This window comes from Cricetulus griseus, chromosome 7, assembly GCF_003668045.3.
Source record: "Cricetulus griseus strain 17A/GY chromosome 7, alternate assembly CriGri-PICRH-1.0, whole genome shotgun sequence".
Classification (NCBI taxonomy): domain Eukaryota; kingdom Metazoa; phylum Chordata; class Mammalia; order Rodentia; family Cricetidae; genus Cricetulus; species Cricetulus griseus.
In genome coordinates, this window is record NC_048600.1 from 59,549,242 (window position 1) to 59,568,601 (window position 19,360).

At 40.1% G+C, this 19,360-nt stretch overlaps 1 protein-coding gene across 4 annotated transcripts in view; it reads left to right on the plus strand.

Moving 5' to 3' along the window:
• Positions 1-19,360, plus strand: part of Ebf1 (EBF transcription factor 1) — a 385,024-nt gene that overhangs the window by 299,666 nt on the left and 65,998 nt on the right. For all 4 annotated transcript variants that reach the window (XM_027425266.2, XM_027425267.2, XM_027425269.2 and 1 more), the window contains exon 10: positions 5,262-5,388. In XM_027425266.2, coding sequence (XP_027281067.1) covers positions 5,262-5,388 — 127 coding nt within the window. The remainder of the gene's footprint in view (positions 1-5,261; positions 5,389-19,360) is intronic.

Genomic DNA, 19,360 nt, shown 5'->3' on the forward strand with positions numbered 1-19,360 from the left:
TTTGTTTTTTTGACCACTGACACTCATCTCTCTTCAGAGCTCCTACGGTAGATTTGGTCTCAGAGCTTTAATTATGCGTTGTGTTACAGCTTCCTTATTTAAGTGTCTGTTCCATGTCCATCACTCAGCACCCCCTGCCTATCTCAGAAGAGATGGGTATTATCATTCTAATTGTGAAGGAGGGAGAATGCTGTGAGAATTATTAATACATAAATTAAAAAATTAATCTAGAAGGCACTTTAGCGTCCCTAGAGAAGCACTATCCAAACACAAAACATATTTAATATTACTTTCAGCTCCCACAGAGAAGATCTGAGCTCAAGCAGCCTATGATTCAATTGGTAAACTGAGGCGTAGATAGTGACACTAGTAGAGCATAGGTGCCAATTCAAAGACCAAGATCCCTCTCCAGGTTTTTTTCTGATAATTAGTGTTAATTAGTTTTCCAGAGAACGACAAACTGCCCCTTCCTTTTCTTTATTCCTTTGAGTTTTTCTTTGTTTTATTATTATTATTTTTAATTCAACTTTCTAATGTTTCAGGTAGTTCAGGGTCGTAGGGTTGGTGGGGAAAATTTGAAATCATTTGTGTATTTTCTAGTAATCTGTTTGCACATGGTTCAGAACTTCCTGTTGCTTTTCTTTCATAGCATGCCAGTGGCTGGAAGGCATGCATGTGGGCTGATGGTGGAGTTGCTTCTGAGCTTTGCTGGGGGATTGTCTCAGCTTAGCTTCCCAGGGATAACGTGCTTCCTCTGCTCCCAGACATGGAGGGTAAAAGATGTGTTAGGGATGCAATTGATGTTTTCAAAGGCAGAGAGAGGGTGTAAAGCCCATGAACCAGAAGTTATGGGGAAAAAGATAATCAGGAGGGAGAGAGAGAGAGAGAGAGAGAGAGAGAGAGAGAGAGAGAGAGAGAGGGGGAGACAGTAGTTGTGGTGTTACGATGATGGTCATTAGTCTGGGGAGCTTGCTGCTTCTAATTGGTCCCTTGTTATGTTTCTAAACTTTCCCAAAAGTCACTTTCCTTATCTATGTACCCAGCTAATAGCCGTACCTGCCCCCTGAAGTCTATAGGGCATAAGTCACTGAGAGAGCTCAGGCTAGTGCTGAGCACACTGTGAGAAGACTACAGAAGGTCATTATTGCTTAGGTCATTGCCATCATTACTTATTGAGAACAAGAGCACTACAGAGAGCACATGCTATGGCCCCTCGGAGAAGCAGCTCCCTCAAAGGCATGACTCTTCCCAGCATTCTTCAGCCTGTTTTTCTCTCTAGTTGCAAATGCTCAGCGATCATGCCTTCTTATGCCTAATGTCCTTCTGATGCTACACAAGGCCACACACAGACCCTCTTCTGGGCTTCCAGAATTTGCAGGTGGCTTCTTCAGACTGTTGCCTCCACAAGGGCAGCTGCTCCATCTGCCCCATATCCTCTCTGATCTTTCCAGCGCTTCTGTCATGAGGAGCCCTGTTTAGCCACCTCCACATTTGGGTCTGTCTCTCTTACAGAGGCCTCCCTTGCCACCTTTGGTGCTTAATGAGCCTGTGTCATTTGGCTCCACTCCATAGGGCTTTTCTGGTCCTGTTTGTTACCCAACTCAGGAAAAGACAAACACTGATGTAGGCAGCCTGAGGGGACCACATTCTTGCTTACTGGTGGCCTGGTAGCTTCTCCAGGCCATGAAGAGACCACAAGTGTTCTGTCTTTACACAGTGCCAAGTGGTTTCCCCTGAGTGCAATATTCTTTCATTTTGCTGTTGAAGAGCTGGAGAAATTAGAGTCAGTCAGAGGAAACTAAAGATACCTACAACTTTACCAGAGGCCATTTCTGTTAACATGTCACTGCCTCCTTGTGAGGTTTCCTCTGGGCAATTACATATCTAATTCCTGTGTAATCACATGGTGTTCATAGTACTCCAAACTGGCGGTAGTCTTTTATTTTTGATAATATTTTCCCACAGTAATTTATTTACAGTATTACTTCCTGTGTAAGCATAAGGGGTAGGCACACGTATATACAAGGAAGATAAATCTAAAGTTTTCAGCTTAGGAATAAAACACTCTTAGTGTAGATCTTTTATTATTACGGTCTTAACTTCTTTGCATTTTAGATTTTTATTTCTTTTGACTAGTGTGTGTGTGTGTGTGTGTGTGTGTGTGTGTGTGTGTGTGTGTGTGTGTGTGTAATACCCCAAAAGACTTGAAGAGGGTATCAGATCCTCTGGACCTGGATTGATTTAAGGCAGTTGTAAGCTACCCAAGGTCTTGCTTCTCTAGAAGAGCAGCAAGCAGTTTAACACTGAGCCATCCCTCCAGCTCTTCAAAACCTTAAAATTTTTACTTGATCATTTCTTATTGGAGTTCCTCTTTCTATACATATTGAAACAATATAGGCAGCAAACCATGCTCATGTTGGGATATGAGTGCAGCATTAGCTGGATCATCATTTTGATGTAACTTAACTGAGGAATGTATTAATTATTACCGGCTTAAGAAGAACTGGTGGTATTTGGATTACTATACCTATTGGAGTCAAAACGCCTAATGGAATTATGAGAACACTTACACACGAATGTATTCCAGGAATACTTAGAAAATCATGTATGAAGGCATTTGTTTCATAACATTTTTTAAATTTTGTTTATTTTTATTTTCTGTTTATGAATGTTTTGCCTGCATGTATGTATGTGTATCATGTGTGCACCTGGTACCTATATAGGCCAGCAAAAAAGGGCATTGAATCTCCTGGAACTGGAATTTAATATGGTCATGGCCACCATGTGGATATTGGGTGCTGGGGACTAAATCCAGGTCATCTGCAAGAATACCTCATATACTTCTAGCCACTGAGCCATCTCTTCAGTCCCTCATTAAGTATCTTTTAAGGATAGACATAGGAAATAAAGATCTCCTAATCTCAAAAACTGTTTAATGGGAGAAGGATAATCAGGGAATTCTCAATGTCAAACAGTAAATAAGTTTCTGAGAGTTATATATAGCATAAACGCCACTCTTACTCAGGTAGAACCAACTGCATAGAGAACATATGGTCAGGCTTCAGAGACTATCCCAATACAGTTAGGCAAGGATGATCTGGACCTAGTTCCTCTCTTGTTCCTTATACAGTATTACATTTGACTTCCTTGTGTCTGTGCCTACAGACTGTAAGTACAGATTAGAAGGTACAGAGGACAAAAGCACAGAATGCAACAAATAATTTCAAGTGCTTAACTGTTTGGAAGCATTTTAGGGCATGAAAATACCACTTTATACTTCAGTAGTCACTTAGTGTTTTATGTATTACAGCAAGATATAAGACAGGCAATTCGAAACACGATCTTGATTTATCAAGGTTAACTTACATTACATATGTTGTGCATGTTTTAGACAGCATTCAAAGTATTTTTGGAAGGATTTCAATAGGAATATAATGCTTTTTCCTTTCATCTATTCATTGAGAACATCATGCATGTATATAATATATTTTGTTCCTCTTCACACACAACACACACACACACACACACACACACACACACACACACACACACACTACACCTAGAGAACCCCTGCCCAAATTCATGCCTTCCTCCCTTTTCTCTCTTGTTTTAAAAATCTGAGTCTAATTAGTGCTGCCCCTGTATACATGGGCAGGGCCATCAACTAGAGCATGATCTGCCTACCAGGGCCACATCTGTAAAGAAAATTGGCTTTTCCTCTACTAGCAGCCAGCAGCTACCAAAGACATATTTCTGATGAGGGCTGAGAGCTGCACTCACCTGTGGATCTAGAGAGGCACATTCTTAGAAGGTAGCTTGAGATTCTGTCCACTTAGCAAAATAGTAATAGTAGCTTTCTCCTCCAGAGCCCATGAGCTTCTTAGCCTATGGCAAAAATTTCAAGGCAATATTGTTGGTGCTTTTTGTGAGTGAACCTTAGCTTTCCAAAAATACACCAGCCATGGTAATGAACTTGGTCTCCAGAGTTCCACTGTGGCATGGTCTTACTAAAATATCTCTTGGTGAATCTCTAGCCAATAGCTCAGACTTCTCATGTATTCTAGAGAAGAGGCTAAAGCATTTCTGATTTCCTGAGGTGACTTTACCCCAGTGTCTTCTCTATGTTTCCCAGAACGTTTAATGACATTACTTGTGGATTTTGGCATTGACAACTCATTCTTCTGCCCAGCACAAGACCGTTTCCCTCGGTGGCAACCAGAGGCTGTATTTGGTTTCTCATCACCTCACCCATGATTCTCAGGCAAAACATTTGAACTCGGTGGTTTGCACATTTAAATAAAACCCCCTTCTATGTTGTTGCCATCCAATAGCAGAAACACAAGCTAACATTGACTCATTATAGATTTCCCATAAAGGATATTCTATCCACTGTGTGCTCAAACTATGCCACAGCATTGAGGCATTACTGACCTCAGAGAGAGAACTTATAGAATGCAGCTCCATCATGGGTCAAACAGTCAAATTCCAGGGCTGGATTTTTTTTAAGAACTGTATTATGCTCATTTTATGACCATTAATAACATTTTTTATATAAGCTGAGATAAGACTAATAAAAATATATTCTGCTTCATAGTATAATTTGATTGTCAATAGAGTTCAGAAATGAACTTTCTCATTGTGCATGTGATATTGCCCTCTTCCCAACCTTCTATTTCTCTTTTATAGAGAGCCTTTAGTTTAGCCAGAGCCATAAGCTACTCCAGGGAGGCATAAGCTACTCCTTTGCTCTCCCCTTTAAAGTGCTTTGATTGTGCCTCTGGTAGTTAATGTGCCAAATGGTTTTCAGGGCGTTTCCTACACGTGTTCTGCAGCTAATTAGAGTGCCTGGGCCTACTGTTTTCCTACCTCTGTACTCTCCATGTGTTTAAGAGCTCAGTTCAAACACCAGGCCCATGGAGAGGCATGGCAAAGCTCTGCTCTGATTTGGGCATCTGTTGCAAACAGGTTTTCCAAAGGATATCCTGTTGGAGATAAACCATTTCATTAGGCCAGGTTCCCTTTCCAAACCAGGAAACCCAGGGCCCCTGTGAAGGAAAACCCAGATAATGCTGTTGTGGTGGTATGCAGAGCAATTGTAAATGTTGTTGTCAGCATCTTTCCTACTGGTTCCATCCAGATTGTGTCCATTGACAGGTTAATGATGTGTTTTAAGGCTCTGTTTATGGAGAGCCGATAGGGCAGCTGGGACAGGAGTACTTTATGTATTTCAATGACCATTCCCCCTTCTATGTCTCCTGCAGTTGATAACTCCCCATGCCATCCGAGTGCAGACACCTCCTCGGCACATCCCTGGTGTTGTGGAAGTCACATTGTCCTACAAGTCCAAGCAATTCTGCAAAGGGACTCCAGGCAGATTCATCTATACAGGTAAGCATGACTACAGATAGCTATCATAGAGGTGGCTTGTCCTCATGTATTTGTTTTATTTGATCATGTATGTGTATTTTTTTTAAAAAAAAACTTGTTTCTGTTACGACAGATTTTCTCCATTTCAACAGATATAGGTCCAAAGATATTGCTATGATTGTTATTACTAAAAGTTTATGTGGGTGTAATGGTTTTGAATGATGAAAAAATTGGTTAGCTACTTAGAGAAATAACATGAGAAATAAGAGACAGCAGGCAGTACTAGACAGGTCCAAGGTCTTTCTAATAGCTTAGTAGCTTGTTGGTGTTTGGTCTTTGGAACATGGTTGAGGTTTAATGAACAGTACTCCTTTCTTCTAGCCTGTTGCAACATTTGAATTAAATACATTTGGTAGTTTTCATAGTTTATTCTGGGTTGGTGCTTTTTTCCCCAGTAAGATGCACCCCTCCCCCACCACAACCTTGGCACATGGCCTTGCCTTTGTGGTAAGCAGCTAGGGTTACAGGGTGCATCTGAAATCCCTCCCACCAAGCACAGCCAATCAGGCAGTATCCAGACTGGCAGGATGTGGAAATACATGTAATAGGTAAAGCAAACACTGGGGATCTTTTACTGTTTCGAATCTGCATTGGAAGGGGTCCTGGGGAGGCCATGAGACTCTTTGTTTCTAACATGCTATACAAGGTGAGGCCTAGACTGTTGTAAATTCGAGGGCCCTATGCTTCTCATCACCTGACTAGCTCCATCCATGATCTAGTCACAGCTTTTTTTTCTCTGTTTATTATTGACGGTCTACTAAGCCTACCCATGTAGATGGGAAGTTGTTTTCACACACAGGGGTCTGGAGCACAGACCTGGCTGTTAGTACATCCTAATGAAGTCACGTAATTCAACTAGCAGATTTTATTTTATTTTATTTTTGCTGTGGTATTCTACCTCATAGTGTTTTCCCTATAATTTTATGCTATGAACCAAATCAAGCTTGCTTCATAGTTACCCAGTCTCTATCTCTCTCACAATGACAAAAACCAACCAAACAAACAAGCCAGTTAATATATCTTGACCCTCAGAAATGCCTCCCAGCCCTTTAAACAAAATACAGGGTTGGTGCCTGCCTGCCGATTAGTTTTAGTTAATTGAAAATTATAGGATTGACCCAAGAGGAAAATTTTGTTTGCACTCCAATCACTTTTACAAATTAAGGAAAATTACCACAATTTTGTTTAGCTCAGGTTTCACACTGAGTTCACGAAATTAGCTCAGCCATCCCAACAAAGTCAGCACTTTGTTAGTGAGCGCTTGAAAAAAAGTCTATCTGGAGTTTTGTGGTGTATACAAACGAAGCATAGAGAAAGCTATGATGCTTTATAGAAGTGGGCCAAGTGTTTTTAATCAGGCTCATTGGTTCAGCATAAGTTTTGAAGAACAATCAAAATAGCAGATTAGCTGTTTCTTTTAAATTTAGGATTTCTTGCCATTATTTTTCCCGTGAGAACTTCTACATCACTGTAATTTTTTTCTTTTTCATTCATTCATTCATTCTTCCTTCCTCCTCCTCCTCCTCCTTTTTTTTTTTTTTTTTTTTTTTTTTACAAGCCTCATTATGGACTTGCAAGAAAAAAAAAGACCAACTGAAATGTCTGATACTGTAACATTCTCTACCATCATTCCAAGGGTTGGGAGTTTTTCACAGTGTTCCTTGCTGGACTTGCTGTTCTGGAACATATTACAAAACCACAGAGGCCAAATGTTTTCTCTGAGTAGTTTGGACTCTGCTTTTGGCTGAAAACATTTAGGCCTTGCTGGTTGCTTATTTACTCTGCTATTAAGAACAAGAAAGAAAGAAAGAAGAAGACAACACTTGTGGGGTGGGAGGCACCAGAAGCAGTCAGCCATGGTTTCCGCTTTGGTGACAATGTCTTTGCTCATTAATGGTTCCATTTTGTGGTCAGGTCTCATTTAGAAGAAATTATTTTTAATCATTGTTCAACAAAATATACCATAGAGCCACCTGGTCATACACTTTTTATTTTTTTAAATCACTACCATTACATTACTTAAATTCTCAAACAAAACAAAACACTCCCCCCACAAAACCAAAACAAACAAGAAACCCTAGAGACTGAGTAACCCACCATTATTTAAGTTTGTTTTTAATTTAAAAATTGCTATCAGTTTAAGAAATCACATCTTGAAAAATCTGATCACATTGGAATTAAGATCAAAGATACAAACAGCAAATCTGCAAGCTGTGGGAAGTGATCCTGGAAGAAAGTGTGCCGGTATGTTCATGTGTGGGAATTTAAAGAAGAGACAAATGTGTTCATGCCATTTGCCATGTATTCTAGGAGGGAACCTAACCTCTTCTTGTGTTAGAAAAATAAAAATAGAAAGAAATCAGGACAAAGACTCCTTGGCTATTAATAGTTACAGTGACATCACATGGCTTTCACTAGGGAACCTCTGAGCCTCATGATCACTGGCATGTGGCTTGTCCTTGTGGACGGTCCTTGGAGCTCCTTCAGTTTACTCCGTTTACCTCAGTGTTTGTCACCAGTGAAGGTGTAGGGAAGGGAGTCTCAACGCTTGTCTGTTCTTTGTATCCAGACAACTGCTCAGGTCACTGCGTGTGTGTGTGTGTGTGTGTGTGTGTGTGTGTGTGTGTGTGTGTGTGTGTGTGTGTGTGTGTCTCGGCTGCCCACTCCCAGAAATTCACTTCACACTTCATTTTCTTTAACGTCCACATGACTTCAATATGTGAGGCTTGGCTTTCTGGATTGGTAAACTAATCTTGATTCTTAATGGAACGTCACTGGAATTTTTCCCCTTAAAAATAAAAAAAAAAAAAGGAAATATCATTGAACTGAAAAATAACACCCCAATTAAGGTACTCCCACTGCTTTCAAAGTGCTGAAGAGAGTTTGGATACAGGAATGTGGAAGGCAATAAAATTCTGCTTTAAGAAAAGCCAGAAAATAACACCAGACAGGAACACCCTGGTTTAGTCGATGCAAATAAAGGCAGCCTTTTGGAGGAAGTGGTCTGACTAAACACAGATTGGCTGAAGGCTGGCCCCATTTGTAAGGATGCTGGGCGCAACGCTCCATCGCTGAACCTCAGGCTTGAGAATTCTTCTTCACTAGATATGTGATGTTCTTTCATTTGCCTAATCAGAGTCATGGAAAAAGAGTTAAGTCCCGACTTAAATAGAACACAGAAGCCCAATAGCACTGGCCTGGTCAAACTTTATTGTGTCTCATTCTTTTGCAAATGTGGGGGCAGGACTGACCTTAAATGTTAAGTGTTTCAAAAAGAAAGAAATTAAAACCCCCTTGAGTCCCATGATCCTGTATCTGGTCAGTCAGTTCAGGTAGACCAGATAAAAATCACAGGACTCCTCACCAGATCTCACTGTCCATTTAGGGTTTCTTTTACATCTTCATGATTCATATCCCTTGTTCTCTTATAGACATTCAGTCTTTAAATGAGCTGTTCCTTTAGGATCATGATCATCCTTGCTAAGCCTTCAGTGAACTTGGATGCCAATGAAAGTAGCTGTTAGCTGTTTTCTTCAAAATTCTTAGAATTGGGTTTTCTAGTAACAAGTGTACACATCTAAAGTTAGCACTTTTTACTTTCATTCTAGTAACTTCTTCATGGGAAAGGTCTCTGTGTCCAGGGAAAATCAGAAAAAAAGTAAATAACAAAAGGACCACAAGATGTTTGGCCAACTCAGGGCTGTACTACAATCACCCCTCCCCAACAAGTTGGTGAGAGTCATGGGTGAGCAACGGACAGCCCTGCTGGTTATTTGGTTAGGCTACCTATCAGAACCTTTTTTTTTTTTTTGCCATTTTCTTTCCCATTTTAACCATTTTCACCCAACTTGTAGCCACTGTGGAAGAGTCAGTCTAGTTAGTGTATTAGTTTAGGGGTGAAACTTCGTCCTGAACTACTTCCTCTTTGTATTTCTCCTCCCTGGATGATGCAGAACACATTGCTCTGCCTGCAGAATGGGCCATACTGGCAAATGTGTTCTGTGGTTCTTGATGACTCTTAAGTTTCCATGTTTTCCCCTCCTGATCATATTTGTTTTAATCCTCCTCTCTCTCTACCCCAGATTTTCTCCTTCCTCTTTTCCTTTCCATCAGCTCCTTTTTCATTGCCAGTAATACAGTGCAGCACAGGGGTGGGGTACCTCCATTTAAGGTAACAGATATAGACTAAACTCTCAGCTTTGCCATTTATTGGAGAGGCTATTCCTGAGACCTCCACATTATGACTGAGCTACCATCACCTCATCTTTACAAGAAGGGAATGAAAAGTGCTAGGATTTTTTTCTTTTTTTTTTCTTTTTTTTTTAGAATCAGAGCCATGCATAGCACCTAGAAGGAGAACAGACTCAGCGCTGGCATTAATAAATTGTGGCTATTATCTTCAGCCATTCATGCTTTAAAACATTTTTTATTTTCTCTATCTTAAGTTTTTGCCTGCATGTGTATAAGTGTATCATATGTGTGTCCAGGGCCAATGGAGTCCAGGCAAGGGCATTAGATCTGCAAGCTGCCACATGGATACTGGATGCTGAACCTGGGTCCTCTGCAGGATTCAAAATATCTGAACTGCTGAGCCATTACTGAAGCCCCAACCATCCATTTTTTTAGTCTGTTTTCTGGAGCAGATATTTCACATCCTGTTTAGCATCATCCTCGTCTTCCTATACGTCTAAGATATTCCCTTAAGGGCTTTTAGTAACAGAATCATAGGCACCAGTACACTGAAGAAACAGCAAATAGAAAGGGCAATGCATGAGTAATTATGGTAACAAGAAACACAGTTTTATAATAATTATTCCATTGTCTGTTGTCACAACAAAATGACCCAGACAGACTAAGTGCTTATAAAGAAAATAAGATTACTTAATTCACACTTAAGGAGTTAAAAGTCTGAGATCAAATGATCCCCTGTTGGGCCTCTGGTAAGGGCCAACTAGGCTGCATCACAATATGGTGGCTGTCATTGTGGAGGAGGCGTATGTGAGAGTGATCATTTGGTGAGACAGAAAGCTGGGGGGATTCAGGTTTGTATTCTTGATAGCATGGACAGAGCACTAGTTGAGAGGCCTGTAGTGTACTCTGCACTAACCTGGCCAAGAGTCATAGTGTAGATTCTTATGTGCCTTGGAGTCCAGTTGTTTTCACTGTAAAAAGGGCTAGTTCCAATTGGTAACTTTGATATTCCCCATAACTTGTCTTAATCGTCTGGGGAATCTCTGTCACTGGATCTCTCTGATCTGGTTGATCAGTGATCTGGTTCAATTAGACCACGCCCTCCTCCTTAGCTTCCTTTTGCTCACAGCTCTCTTCCTCTATTGTTTGTTGATAAAACAGAGATGGAATCCAAATTAGACTCACTAATGTGATAGAGAGATAGCCTTTCACAGTCTTACATGACTTTGTAAGCTGTGCTGAAGCAACTTAACTTAGCATCTCATGAGGCTGTGTTAGGCATTCCCTGATAATTGATTAACATATTGCCCAGGATCAATGGGTCCTAATTGATTGCTGTAATCTGGATGACATGGGCTGTAAATAGAAACTGTTAATTAAGAATCTATCCCTCGGGCTGGAGAGATGGCTCAGAGGTTAAGAGCACCAACTGCTCTTCCAGAGGTCCTGAGTTCAACTCCCAGCAACCACATGGTGGCTCACAACCATCCGTTATGAGATCTGGTGCCCTCTTCTAGTGTGCAGATATACATCGAAGCAGAATGTTGTATACATAATAAATAAATAAATAAATAAAATATTAAAAAAAATCTATCCCTCTACACTTGACATTTTCACACATAGACTACAATAGTTGGGGTTTCTGCTAAAAAAGAAATGGGTTCAGATCTGTGGTGTAAATATTTTTCATTTCCTTACCTATAAAATGGAGACATTTTAATAGTATTTGTATTTTACGAGTAAATAGGTCAGGTAGATACTGGAGTTCTGATGTACCTGGCCTGCTAGGAGTGCTGCCTAAAAATAAACTTAGAATGTGAAGATCAGACAGTGGGAATGTTGTTTCTATTTAAAAATCCAAAGAACTGGTCATTTGGGCCTACTTTAATAAACAGTACATGCATTTCAGCTTTCTCTGACATGCAAAACATTATTTCTTCCTAAGCTGTGGAGTTGGACTCAGAATATCTGGGTTAAGTTCTGATTTCCCCCTTCCTATTGTTGCTTTACTTATTAGAAGAATGCTTGAAAATTCCCTGTTCTGTTCTAGGTGATGTTCTAAGCCAGTTCTAGGCAATGCCCTAAAGCATAGCTGAGCCAAAGCAGACAGGGTCCCTGTTTTCATTGATCTCATGGTCGTAGAGGTAACATAGAGGAAACATTCATTCCTAAGTCTGCTATGTCAATCCTGGGAAGTATCCAGAGAAATAAGAAGAGGGTGTCAGATAGGCACACAGATCAGAGGTCATTCCCACCTGGAAAAGGTATGTGAGCTGAGTTTGAAGGATGACAAAGAGTCTACACAGGAATTGGTACAGGGTGGTAGGATGCTGGGCAGACAGAAAGTCCCAGAGATGGTGTGTGTAGGAAAACACTGAATGGAAGCCATGGGGAGTACTTGGTGCTTACCTTTAGAGGGGAGGGCAGTTCTTACGAGTTTCTGAACTGGCAGTTGGCTGTGACATTTATAATTTTTCAGACTTCTAGAAGGATGGACTGCAGACAAGGCTGGGAGTTGAAAGTCTTCCTCAAAGGTCTTTGAAGTCACCAAGGAAAGATAGGTGGCAACTTGGGTTTAGATGGTAACCAAGGAGATGGGATGCAGTGAGAGAGGATTCAAGAGCTGAGGAGTGCAAAGATAGGTTGGATGCCCAGTGAGGCAGACAGAGGATCTCAAGCAAACAGATGGTTTTCTTTTTCAAGCTCAATGATGGTGGAGCTGTGGCTTTGCTGTGCTTCCCAAGGGTCTTGTAACAATCACTGAAAGAGGAGTCTGAAGATACACAGGGTGATATTCTGCACTCACGTTCATTGTTAAAAAGACAGGCCTAGCATCCATTCACAAAGAATGGAGGACAGGGGCAAGAGTGTGCTTGCATGCTTGATTGCTTGCTTTCTTGCTTGCTTTTCCACCTTCTCTCCTCCAATTCCTTTTCCTCCTCCTCCTCCATCTCTCAATCAGATTGTTTTCACTCAGGATTCAGCTGCAAGAGAGATAGTTTAATGAACACTTTCGGTGTGGTTCTGTATTAGTGCCGTCCTGATTGGAAAAGACTCAATATAAAAGAAAAATTCAGAGGCTGCTCTTGTCCACATGCCTTAAAAAAATTAGTCTGAGAGAGCTGTTCACATAAAAGGAGAGAAATCAGTGCAGAAAGAATATTCCCTTCCTTTTGTTTTGATGCAAAGAGTAAGTCCCAACTCTCTCCTCTACCAAAGGGAAGATTTATTTTGACAAAATGTCATTTCCCCCTCTCTGATTTTGTATGTGTTCATGGGAGGGGTAATTTGGAATCTGCTGGCATACGTACAGTTAAACCCTGTGGGTACCATAATGGGCACAACAACCACAATCTGTAAAAGTAACCATTGTGCCTCAGTGACATCTATGAAATGAAAGCCGTTTCTTCAAAGAATAAAGCCAGTCTGAAGGAAGCATATTATTTTGCATATTTTATGTATATACTTTCCAAGAAATATGACCCTTATTTCCTATTTGGAGTGGAGTGTAATCAGGACATGAGTAGCTAGTGTAACAGGATCATTAAAAGGAATATTTTCCCTGACATTAGAGGTCTAAATGGCCACAAGGCCTCATATACAACCTTGGCTTTTTCCTGTCTCCTCAGAGTTAATAAGTGATAAGGCCAGGAGAGAGATAAATCACAGAAATCCCTGTCCAAAGAAAACATATTGACTATAGCCAAGCAAATAACAGACCATAACCAACAGTCCCATTCATCATTCATGTAATAGGGACATGAAGTATTTCCTACCCACAAAACCATATAGAAGGAAAAGGCAGACAGGCCTGCCTGGATCTGAGGCATGCGATTTGGTTATTAAAGGACATGAACTATTTGTCACATGGCTTTAATCTTTAAGATGCGTTGCCATTTCTAAACTATAAATTGCTGGTAAAGGATTGGAGGGCTATTAACGGTGAGTGCAGGAGCTGAGCTTCCTATGGATTCTCAGTGCTGTAATGCAATATGAGAAGGTCTTGGGTGGCTAATCTTTTTAGTGTGATATAACATGATTTGGTTTTCAAAGCCAATAATGTATTTGGAAGTTTTCAAAGATGCTTTTTATTTACTTTTATTTTTTGTTTGTTTTTCTTTTTCTTTCCTTATCCATACTTAGGGCAGTGATAAATTTACCCTTCATCTTTTGAACTATGTTGCTGGAAATTCTCCTAACATCTTGGAGTGAGTGGGGAAAAGACAACTCTACTTCTTTTTGTCTTTTCATACGATTTATTCCCTCTGCTTACAGAGGGTTATTTTCTGTTCTGCTTTTTCCATATTTGCAATGGTGCAGATGCTGATCCTCTGTTCATTGTTCAAGCTAACGACAAGTGGGGCGCCCACTAGAGCATTAAAACTTGTTTGCCTTTCTTTATTGCAAAACACTACATGCTTATGTTAGATAATTTAGGAAGCACCAATTAAAATTAGGTAAACTAATATTAAAATTGACCACATTCCTACCAGCCTTTTAAGCATAAACACTCTATAAAAGTGAGCCTGTAATATTATTTTAATGACATGTCTTGTAGTCTTTTTTTCTATGAGTATGTCTACATAATTCCCAAAATACCTTATATAATATTAAGTGAGGTTTGTTTTGTCATTTAGCAATGCATCAGAAAGACCAGAACATTATGAACTGAAAATAATTTCTAATCTTTGGTAATCATTTCATGCTTCATTGGAACTTTATAAGACATATCCTAATCTCTATTAGATACACCCTGATCTTCCTGTTACAGCTAGTTAGTTTGATTTTGTGTTCTGGTCTCTTTTTGTTTTTGAAAAGTCCACAGCATAAGATCAATACTCCAATACCTGGATTTTGTAATTGGGGGTTGGGAGTAGGAGGTGTATCAAGATGCCCAGATGGATGCATACATCAATGAGTCTATGTGCTCCAAGGATTCACTATCACTAGAGGTTGGGACCAGCTTCCCAAGACATGTAGTGACATCATGAAGCTTTCTGTGTGAGACCTAGATGACCTCCGGGGTCAGTGAAGTGTGAGCATTGTCCTCGGCTGTGTCAAGTAGGACTATGCTTTCCTAAGAATAGGAAAGTGGGAGCCATCTCAAGCCCTCAACCTGCTTACAACTTCAGTACAGAACTAGACCACTTAGACAGATTGAGAGAGATTCCTCCCACCACCCTCCTAGGAAACTCTAGCATGCCCAGGCAGAATGTTGAATTCCTCTTTTCTCTGCTCCACACTCCTGGGGTTCAGCTGTTGTTTCCTTTTATACCATAGTTCTCTCATATTCCACATTACCCCACTAACTCTCTTTTCCTCATTAACTACATTTTCTTCCTCTCTATGATACTAAAATGTAAAACACACCTGCCTATTCCACCCCTAAAATATGCATTAGTCAGGCTCCATTTTTAACACCTACGAGACAAGGAAACTGACAGAGGCAAGGTAATTCTCTGGGGTTTTTTCCTTTTTTTTCAGTCTAGTAGGTGAAGGAAGGACTCAGACCCTATTGAGGAACACCAGGATGGGCACTGAGGAGCCCTCCAAGGAAGCTACTAGACCTTGTTAACATGCAGAATCCCAATTCCCTGAAATCAGGTTGTTGATGAAGGAAGAACTTTGCTGTTTCTAGGAAATATGAACTCTAAATATTTCAACTAAATTATATCATTATGGACATATTGCAAACTCATATAGATGATTTTAAAAAAACAGAAAAAAATCATTGCCCTTTATCCCATCCCTTGGAGAGGCTCAGTGTTAATATCTTTTGTAGGATTATTTTTTCTATGTCTACTCATAAGTATTATATCAGAGTGAATCAGAATAATTTTTTTGTGATTTTACACTCTGCTTTAGTTTCGGTCACAAAACAAACAGTTCTTCTCAAAGTTCCAGTTTTTCTTAGATACATTTCAGTGGGTATATAGTAGTCTATTTTATGGCTATGGCATTATTTACTTAATAATTCTCCTATAATTGGACAGCGCACTTGTTTCTTTCATAAAGAACTTTTTACATAATATCTGCTGGATGATAGCATGGCACTGAATATAACGTGTTTTATACTTACCTAGTGACAATTTAAATATAAGAGATTTACCAATTCTAATGATCCAATTAAATGATGAAGTGTCTGCTTCACTACCTCACATATATAGTTATGGTCCATTTTAAAATCATATGCTGTACAGTGTTTTTAGACATAACTTTTTCTGACTTTAAGATTTCTATTTTTATTCATATTATCTGTGTAATCTTTGTCATCAACATTTTTAATATAAAAGTCAAAGCCATTAATTATGCAAAATGACAAGTTTCAGAGCCTAATACATTAGCACATGCTTGTCATCTCTGGACTGAGAAGACTACAGCAATAAGATCCAAACTGCAAGACCAGCCTGGACAACATTCCACAACCCTGTCTAAAAAGAGAAAAAGGATAGAAGAAAAGGGTGGTTTCCTTATGACATCTTCTTGCACACATATTAATATATTTTCATTGTATTTTCCCCACCCCTTTCTCCATTTATCCCCCTCCCTACAGTTCCTCATCATCTTTCCTGATGGTCCCTACTTTAGTATCTTTAATAACTTTCCCACATTTGAAAGAAAGCATTCAGTGTGTGTGTTAAGTCCTTGGGATTTTAAACTCTATACTGTCTTCCATCACTGTCCTTGGGGTTGTGCATGGTTCTTTCTGAACCTGTGCACCATATCATCACTAGAAGCTTTATCATACAGCACATAGTCATCTGCTATTTTTTAATTTCCAAACACAAGCCCTCTCACAGTTTTTAAACAGCTTCTAAAAGGCTTTATTTCACTAAGGCTGTAGGTCAGTGGCAGAACGATTGCCTAACATGCAGAAAGACCCTGGTTCAGTTACCAGCACCATATAACAGATTGATTAATCAATCAACCAATCAACTGTCCATCAAACTAAAAATTAAAAAAAAAAGTTTGTAGGGAGCTTAAATAGCAAGAGACCAGTTTCATGAGAATAATTATTACATTTATGCTAATTTCCTATTCTACTTTCTTATTATAACTTTGTCTTACCTATATGGCATTTCATGCCCTTGCTTAAAGATAATGTAATTGAATAACATTCTTCAAGTATATAATGAAGAAAATATTCTTTTGGGTGAGAAACCATCTCTTTTTATCAACTTCAGCTCATTTGTATTGTTTCCCTTCATTGAGTAATATGCCACATGTGATTCTGGTCGTGATCTGAATGGGCTAGCCCATATCATATTTTCAATGTTTTCAACCTGAATAAGCTCTGTACTCCCTTTTCTGTGGGCCTCATTATTCAGGGCACTGAACGTGCAGGTGGTTACCACACACTAATATAAAGCTCTAGATTTTCTGTAACATCTCTCAGTGGTGAGAGTCAGACAGGGCTGGGAATCCCTAAATCATGGGCAGAAACAAAAACAGAAGAGTACACTTCCCTTTCTAACCCCACTCCTCAACCTTGCACATGTAATCATGCATCTTCTTCCTGCTCACATCAACTGTGGTTAGCTTTCCATCACAGGGGAAGGCCTGGCCTGCTGGACCCAGCCACCTGGGATTAGCTCCAGCGGTTAGCATCAGGAAGCACCAAGTCCCAGTCAGTATGGAGCTAATTTAGATCTCTGGCTAATGTCAAAAATACTTTCAGATTTAAATTTCAGCACAGAGAATGACCTCTGCAGTTGTTCTACATGCACGTATGAATGCACGCATGCACACATGCACGCGCTTGTGTGCGCGTGCGCGCGCGCGCGCGCGCGCGCGCACACACACACACACACACACACACACACACACACACACACACACCTTACTTCCTTCAGTTCTAACTGACTTTTAGAAGAGCCACAGAGGCCAGACTGACTTCTCCAGGGTCTGGGAAGTCTGTGTGGGTTCTTGTCAGCTGTTTTAGGGATAGTTGTAGGTCTTGTTACCTCTCTGACTTCTTGAAGTTGTTAGAAATACACTGTGTCTTGCTCTGTTTTGCTCAGAAGGTTCTAAGGTGATTGCCCAAAGGCTTAGAATTTTCATTTAATAAAATTACTAACAACAAAGAAAAAATGCCTTGGGACTTGTCAGGAAGTAATGTCAGTTGCCAAAGAACAGGCCTGGTCCCTTAAGTCCTGTATGCCATTGCTTTCTTTATTTTGTGACGATGAAGGCATATAAACAGATTTAAATACAGTATCATAATTAAGTTCTCCTCACCCATTTCTTTTTTGTTAGCATTGGGGTAGAAATGAGGCAGGCATTTTTAAGCTCTGTTTTCAAATCTTCAACAGTGTGTCTTAAGAAGAAATGAGTGGTTTCTTTACAGGGTTTTAGGTCACCCAGTGATGGGTCTGGTATCATATCTATAGCCTATCAAGTTGATCCCACTTTTCACCAGCTCAGATTTATACCCACACAACTTACTTATGCTGGTTTTCCTCCACCCTTTGCTTTGGGTACAATATACTAATTAGAAAGATGCTTCTTGATTCTTGGGCAGATTCCCCAAGTATTGGTACTTTGGCTACAGGTTGTGTTTTGATCTTATTTGCATCAGTCATGGTGCTAATATGACCTTGGTGGTCTCTGTGTGGGCAGCTTCTGTCTCTCAGTGGAATATAAACTCTAGGAGGGAAAGCTCTTGTCTCTCTTCCTGACTGCCATGATTTCGGTACCTAGCAAATTGGGCAAATCAGTGAATGGATGAAGACAGATAGGAAAAGCAGAAATGTACTCTTAGATGTATGGAACATAAGCTTGTAAGATGATCCAGTTAGCCAAGTGGTTGACTGATTTATAGATGGCACATACTAGACTTGCAAACTTTAAAGACTTAGGTAAAGACACTTAGCTTGATGACTTTCCTGTCCCACCCCCTTTTTTCTGCCTGTCAGGTGAGCTTGTCTCTGCACTATGCATGGCCCCTTAGAATTGTTTGGTTGCTAACAAACAGGCCCAATTTCTTGAAAGGTTTCTTACCAACCTGAGACTCCTATTTCCTCATCTTCAAAACTAGGGTGATCTGCTGTAGGATGACTGTAAAAATGTAATAAGGCTAGGCACATGAAAGGCTAAGCTTGGTTTGCATGTATCATCAGTGCTCAGTTAATGGGGACTCTTATCAAGAATGAATCCATAGGGAAGCAATGAAGGAGTAGAAAGTATATTAGAGCCAGAGGATGGGGAGATATGCAGCAAAAAGATTTCTTCTGGGCATAACTTAGTCACTGCACTCATGAACTCACTGTAGTTTGTGGTTATTTTCATAAGTTTAAGATTAGGCCCATCTACATTTCATCGTGAATGAGGGAGGGGGTCCATTAAATCGGACCCCTTGTAGAGACACTATTGGCAACTAACACTTGTTGGAGGAGGAGGTGTCTTTTCATGTCTTTTTAAATGTGATGTAATCACTGATACGTTGCCCTTGTTCTGTTGAATAATCTCCAACCCACACTTGGTCAAGTAACTAATTATACTGAGTGGACCACACACAAAAGGAACATGAATATAGGAGGATAACTTGCTGTCAAGTATGTCAGCAGGAGCGGGCAGGGATGACAGGTTGGATTGTGGGGTGCAAATGATGAAAATTCCTAACGTAAACATATGATACTGTCAAAAAATAAAACAATACATTAAAAAAAGAAAGAAAGAATCCGCAAGAACATACTCCAGTAAATCTGAGTTCTGTAGATGGAAAGGTCCCCAGAGACCGCCT